Source organism: Symphalangus syndactylus, chromosome 18 (genome assembly GCF_028878055.3).
Source record: "Symphalangus syndactylus isolate Jambi chromosome 18, NHGRI_mSymSyn1-v2.1_pri, whole genome shotgun sequence".
Classification (NCBI taxonomy): domain Eukaryota; kingdom Metazoa; phylum Chordata; class Mammalia; order Primates; family Hylobatidae; genus Symphalangus; species Symphalangus syndactylus.
The window spans coordinates 64,378,119-64,385,000 of record NC_072440.2 but is presented as its reverse complement, the minus strand read 5'-3'; the positions used below and the strand labels follow the sequence as shown (position 1 = coordinate 64,385,000).

Here is a 6,882-nt window from a genome sequence, read left to right as displayed (position 1 = left end):
TTGCTGGCTTAGCCTTTGGCCAAGTTGGTAGCTCGACGAGGACGCTCAGAGCCCACCTCTCGAGAGCTGAAGCATCCGACCGATCCCCACTGCTCCCAGGAGCGGTTACCTGGGCACTCTGTGCCCCTTATTCCTGTCTGGGCCCAGGCCGAGGACCTGCCAGTAGGGCTCAATTGCCTGGAGCCCGTTCAGCCCATCCCCCAGTTCACTTTGCCTGTGGGATCTCCCCGTTGCTCCTGCCCCTGGTCTGAGTGGCAGGCCATCCTACAAGCACCGGGACACTTCACATCAGTGGTGTCAAGACAATCGTTCCGTGATCCTGCAAGCCCTGTCTTCCTTCCGGGATCAGCAAGCCAGTGCTGTGTGCTCCGAATTCCAGGGCATCCTCCAGCTCAGCCACTGCACTGAGCACAAGGACTCTCTGTGGGGCCCAGGAGCAGGAAGTCACCCCTTTGGGGCCCGCAACACCCGGCTGTCCCCAGACTCGTGACCAGGGAAGGTATTGTTGAGGGCCCTGAAGGAGAGCAGGGCAGGGATGCCTGAGCAGGACAAGGACCCCAGAGTCCAAGGATTTGATGATCACCGAAGGGTCCCTGAGGTCACCGGGGATGCACGCTCTGCGTTTCGGCCCCTGCGGGACAATGGAGGCCTCTCTCCCTTCGTGCCCAGGCCCGGGCCTCTGCAGAGAGTCCTCCATGCCCAGAGGTCAGAAGTGGGCGATACGCAGAGATCCCAGACCTCCTGCACCAGCTCATGCACCAAACGAAACGCCATCTCGAGCTCCTACAGCTCCACGGGAGGCTTCCCGTGGCTAAAGCGGAGGAGGGGGCCAGCCTCATCCCACTGCCAGCCGACCCTCAGTTCCTCAAAGAAGGGCAGTGAGGACAGACCTCAGGCTGTCTCTTCAGGTCACACTCAGTGTGCACCAGGGCAGACACTCGCCCCCAGGAATGGCTCCCCCAGATCCCAGGCCTCTAGGCCCCGTGGACGCAAGTTTCCCCTGCTGCCACGCAGGCGAGGGGAGCCTCTGAAGATGCCACCTCCCTTAGAGCTGGGGTTCCGGGTCACTGCTGAAGACCTGGACCGGGAGAAGAAGGCTGCGTTCCAGCGGATCAACAGTGCACTGCAGGTTGAGGCCAAGGCCATCTCGGACTGCAGACCCTCAAGGCCTTCCTACACTTCGTGCTCACTTGCAACAGGGGCTTCTGGTCTGCCTTCTGTTTCTAAAGCACCCAGTATGGATGCACAGCAGGAGGGACACAAGCCCCAAGACGGCCTGGGCCTAGTGGCCCCCCTAGCTTCTGCTGCAGGGGCCCCCTCTACAGCTCCTGTGTTTGGGATGCAGCACAGACCACCAGGCTCCCTCCTGTTCGTCTCCTCATTTCCCCTTCCTCCCACCTTTTTCTACTTCTGGGACTCAGCCCAGGTCCTCTGGCTGATTGCTACACCCTTCGGCTCCTCATTTCCCCTTCCTCCCACATTTTTCTACTTCTGGGCCTCAGCCCAGGTCCTCTGGCTGATTGCTGCACCCTTCCCAGCTGCAAGCATGGACGGAAGCATTTCTGGAGCCAGTTCCAGCCCCCCACCCACGCCCATGGAAATCGACAGTAGTGAGGCGGACGGAGCTCGGCATTCCGTCAGAAGAAACCCTTTAAAGAGAAAGGCCAATTGGTAACAGGGCATGAGGGGGCCTGAACACCAGGGCGCCCCCAGGCAGAGCACTTCCATGGTGACCACGGGACCTGGCACAGGGAGCAACTCTGTTGGGTGGCACTTTTGTTTTTTTTGTTGTTGTTGTTTGCCAGATGCCAAATAAATATTTTTATTAACTTTCTTTCTGTACTTCACTTTTGTGTCATCAACATTTATGGCATTAACCTAAACAGAAGCCTCAGTCAATTAAAGAATAGAAAAGATAAACATTTTTAGAACTGTAAAGCGTGTTCTAAGAGTTTCTTGGCCATTTTACTTTTCTTTTTATTTATTTATTTTTTTTATTTGAGTTCCCTTAGTATTTATTGATCATTCTTGGGTGTTTCTCGGAGAGGGGGACGTGGCAGGGTCATGGTATGATAGTGGAGAGAAGGTCAGCAGATAAACACGTGAACAAAGGTGTCTGGCTTTCCTAGGCAGAGGTCCCTGCGGCCTTCCGCAGTGTTCGTGTCCCTGGGCACTTGAGATTAGGGAGTGGTGATGACTCTTAACGAGCACGCTGCCTTCAAGCATCTGTTTAAAGAAGCACATCTTGCACAGCCCTTAATCCATTTAACCCTGAGTTGACACAGCACATGTTTCAAAGAGAGCACGAGTTTGGGGGTAAGGTTATAGATTAAGAGCATCCTAAGGCAGAATTTTTCTTAGTACAGAACAAAATGGAGTCTCCTATGTCTACTTCTTTCTACACAGACACAGTAACAATCTGATCTCTCTTTTCCCCACATTTCCCCCTTTTCTTTTCGACAAAACCGCCATTGTCATCATGGCTCGTTCTCGATGGTCGCTGTCTCTACAGAGCTGTTGGGTACACCTGCAGAAAGGCTGTCACTTCACACTTGGAAGGTTGCACAGCGGCCAGGCAGAGGCACTCCTCACTTCCCAGATGGGGCGGCCGGGCAGAGGCGCTCCTCACATCCCAGATGGGGTTGCTGGGCAGAGGCTCTCCTCAAATCCCAGACGATGGGCAGCCGGGCAGAGGCGCTCCTCACTTCCCAGACAGGGCGGCCGGGCAGAGGCGCTCCTCACATCCCAACGATGGGTGGCCAGGCAGAGACGCTCCTCACTTCCTAGACGGGGCGGCGGTCGGGCAGAGGCTGTAATCTTAGCACTTTGGGAGGCCAAGGCAGGCGGCTGGGAGGTGGAGATTGTAGCGAGCCGAGATCACGCCACTGCACTCCAGCCTGGGCAACATTGAGCATTGAGTGAGCGAGACTCTGTGTGTAATCCCAGCACTTCGGGAGGCCGAGGCGGGCAGATCACTCGAGGTCAGGAGTTGGAGACCAGCCTGGCCAACAGGGCGAAACCCCGTCTCCACCAAAAATACAAAAACCAGCCAGGTGTGGTGGTGTGTGCCTGCAATCCCAGGTATTCGGCAGGCCGAGGCAGGAGAATCACGGGAGCCCCAGGCAGGGAGGTTGCAGTGAGCTGAGATCATGCCACTACACTCCAGCCAGGGCAACAGAGGGAGACCGTCTCAAAAAAGGAAAGAAAGAAAGAGAGAGAGAGAGAGAGGGAGGGAGGAAGGAAGGAAGGAAGGAAGGAAGGAAGGAAGGAAGGAAGGAAGGAAGGAAGGCAGGCAGGCAGGCAGGCAGGCTTTTGTCTTTACTTTCCATCACATCCCTGGGGGACCATTTAAGCTGACGCCCGCAATTGCAAGTCGGGGATCCAGTGTCACCAAAAACAAGGCAGGCTTCACGTGCAAGTCTGGGCCGGCTTCTGACCCTAGCAACCCCACTTCCCGCGTGGGCACAGCAAGGAGGAACCTGGCCTCTAAGGCTCCCTCATGCGCCATCAGGAGTTCTGCTGGACACAGGTCCAATGGGCCATCCTCCAGCTCATCCTTCTCCATGTCGGGCTTTTGAGCCCGTCATAAATTCCTTCCCTAGAGTGAGATCCAGAAGAGTTTTCTCTAGATTTCCTTCCAATATTTTTGTAGTTTCGTATCTTATTTTCTCTAGGTTTCCTTCCAATATTTTTGTAGTTTCGTATCTTAACATTCACATTTAAGTCTTGAATCTATCTCGAAGTGATTTTTCTATATGCTGAGAGATAAGGGTCCAGTTTCATTCTTCTGCATGTGGCCATCCAGCCCTCCTAGTACCATTCATTGAAGAGAGTGTCCTTTCCCCAGTGTGTGTTTCTGTCGGCTCTGTCAAAGATCAATTGGCTGTGAACATGTGTCTGTCTTTCTGGGTTCTCTCATCTGTCCCATTGATCTAAGTGTCTAGTTTTATGCTAGGATTATACTATTTTGGTTACTATGCACTCGTCAAAAATTTTGTAGTTCTAATTTGCAGTGAAATGGGATGCCTCTAGTTTTGTTGTTTTTGCTGAGCATGACTTTGGGGTCTTTGAGCTCTTTTTTGGTTCTTTTTTATGAATTGTAGGACTTTCCAATTTTGTGAGTGATGACATTGGTATTTTGGTAGGGGTTGTATTGAATCTCTAGACTGCTTCGGGCAGTGTGGTCATTTTAATGCTATGAATTCCTTCCATGAGCATGAAATGATTGTCCATTTCTTTCTGTCCTCTTAAACATTTTCATCAGTGTTTTGTAGTTTTCCTTGTAGAAATCTTTCACCTCCTTGGTAAAATCTCTTCTGTGGCATACATTTTTCCATGTTGCTGCTATTGTAAATGGGATTGCCTTCTTAATTTCTTTCCCAACCAGACCATTATTGGTGTATAGAAATGCTGCTGATTTTCTTGTTGTTGTTGTTGATTCTGTATTCTGCAAATGACTGTATTAATTTATTTATCAAGTCTAGGGGTTTTCTGGTGGAGCCTTTACACGTTTCTAGATCCAAGATCACATCTTCATCAGACAAGAAGAATTCGATGTCCTCTTTTCCAGTGTGGATGCCTTTTATTGTTTTCTCTTGCCCGATTGTGTGATGTCGAATAGGAGTGGTGAGAACGGGCATCCTCGTCTTGTTCCTGTTTACAGAGGAAATGCTTTCAACTTTTCCCCATTCTATAGTAGGTTAGCTATGGCTTTGTCGTATCAGCTTTTATTATTTTCACGTACGTTGTTTTGTTTGTTTGTTTGTTTGTTTTTGTTTTTTGAGACAGAGTCTCACTCTTGCCGCCCAGGGTGGAGCGCAATGGTGTGATCTTGGCTCACTGCTCCCTCTGCCTCCTGGGTTCAAGCAATTCTCCTGCCTCAGCCTCCCAAGTAGCTGGGATACCTGGCTCATGCCACCACACCTGGCTAATTTTCGTACTTTTAGTAGAGATGGGGTTTCACCATGTTGGCCAGGCTGGTCTTGAACTCTTGACCTCAGGTGATCCACGCACCTCAGCCTCCCAAAGTGCTGGGATTACACGCGTGAGCCACTGCACACAGCCCAACCATTTTCAGGTATGTTTCTTCTATACCTAGTTTGTTTGTTACTTTTTTCAAGACATGGTCTCACTCTGTCTTTCATGTTGGAATACAATGGCACCATCATAGCTGCAGCTTTGAACTCCTGGGCTCAAGCCACTTCAGCCTTCTGAGTAGCTGAGACTACCAGTGCATGTCACCACAGCTGGCTAATTTTTATTTTTTTGTAGAGATCTATGTTCCTCAGGTTGGCCTTGAACTGTTGACCTCAATTGACCCTCCCAGCTCAGCCTTCCCAAAGCACTGGGTTGACAAGCATGAGCCATTGCCTGGCCCAGAGTCACATTTTAACATATATCTTCACTGCCAGGCTCAAGTTTTGGCAGTGACTGAGAACCCTAAGGGAAAGTGTCTGGTCAGGCTCGGCCCAGTCTGTGCACAGGAGGGGAATGGAAAAATGGCCCGTGGATGGTTCTTTTGGAGAACTGGCCAGACAAGCACTGAGATGCCGTTTCCTGGAGTACAGGGCCGTGCCATGTCCAGCCCAGCTGCCAGGTCCAGGGCCCTCGGCACCATCTAGTTTGGGAGCTCATCCAGAAGTGACCTCATTTACCCAAAGCAGCTGGTCTCCTTTCCAATCTGGTCCCATTTGAGAGATGCAACTGGGCCCTGTCTTCCAGGAAACCATTTCAGTGCATGCCTTTGTCCCCGCACTGGCTGGCCTCTCTGTACCGTGAGAACTTGGGTTATGCAAGGCTCTGCCTGTCAGCTGACCATCATGAAGCAGCTCTCTTCTGTTCCGGTGAGGCCGACTAGACTCCGACACCCCTGCCCTGGGTCTGACCATTCTCTCCTTCACCCAGAAGTGACCTCCAACCCGATCCTGTGCCCTGTCTTCTGGCAGCTGCTCTGGGGAAGGGCATTTTGGCCTCAAGGGCTTAGAGTGTCGTTTTCTGTTTTCTGTTTGTCTTTCCAGAGCTGTTTGGGACAGCCGATGCATCAGTCCAAGGACTGCTTCTTTCGAAGGCGATCTTTCTTTCAAGGGTGGGTATAAAAGTTCTTGTGGCTGGGCGCAGTGGCTCACGCCTGTAATCCCAGCACTTTGGGAGGCCGAGGCAGACGGATCACGAGGTCAGGAGATCGAGACTAAACTGGCTAATGCGGTGAAACCCCGTCTCCACTAAAAATACAAAAAAAATTATCTGGGCGTGGTGGCGGGCACCTGTAGTCCCAGCTACTCGAGAGGCTGAGGCAGGAGAATGGCATAAACCTGGGAGGCAGAGCTCGCAGTGAGCCAAGATCGCGCCACTGCACTCCAGCCTGGGTGACAGAGCGAGACTCTGTCTCAAAAAAAAAAAAAAAAAAGAAAAAGAAAAAAAAATTCTTGTGATATTTGTGTATGAAATCAGCCTTCACTACATGGATAGGACCAGCACGCTTCCGTGGCACGACTCTACAATCTTACTACATTTTTTTTTTTATTTTGTATTTTATTTATTCCTTTTTAGACAGAGTCTCATCACTCTGTCGCCCAGGCTGAAGTGCAGTGGCGAGATCTCGGCTCACTGCAACCTCCACCTCCTGGGTTCAAGCAATTCTCCTGTCTCAGCCTCCCAAGTATCTGGGACGACAGGCACACGTCAAAACGCTCAGCTAATTTTTGTATTTTTAGTAGAGATGGGGTTATGCCATATCGGTCAGGCTGGTCTCAAACTCCTGACCTCAGGTGATCGACCTGTCTTAGCCTCCCAAAGTGCTAGGATTACAGGTGTACATTTATTTATTTATTTGCGATGGAATCTTGCTCTGTATTTATTAATTTATTTATTTGAGATGGAGTC

The 6,882-nt window shown here is 51.0% G+C and overlaps 1 protein-coding gene across 1 annotated transcript in view; it reads left to right on the top strand.

Moving 5' to 3' along the window:
* Positions 1-1,834, top strand: part of LOC134733425 (putative POM121-like protein 1) — a 6,454-nt gene extending 4,620 nt beyond the window's left edge. Inside the window, 2 exon segments of the mRNA XM_063622367.1 lie at positions 167-1,426; positions 1,508-1,834. Coding sequence (XP_063478437.1) covers positions 167-1,426; positions 1,508-1,675 — 1,428 coding nt within the window. The 3' untranslated portion in view covers positions 1,676-1,834.
* Positions 1,835-6,882: the final 5,048 nt, after the last annotated feature.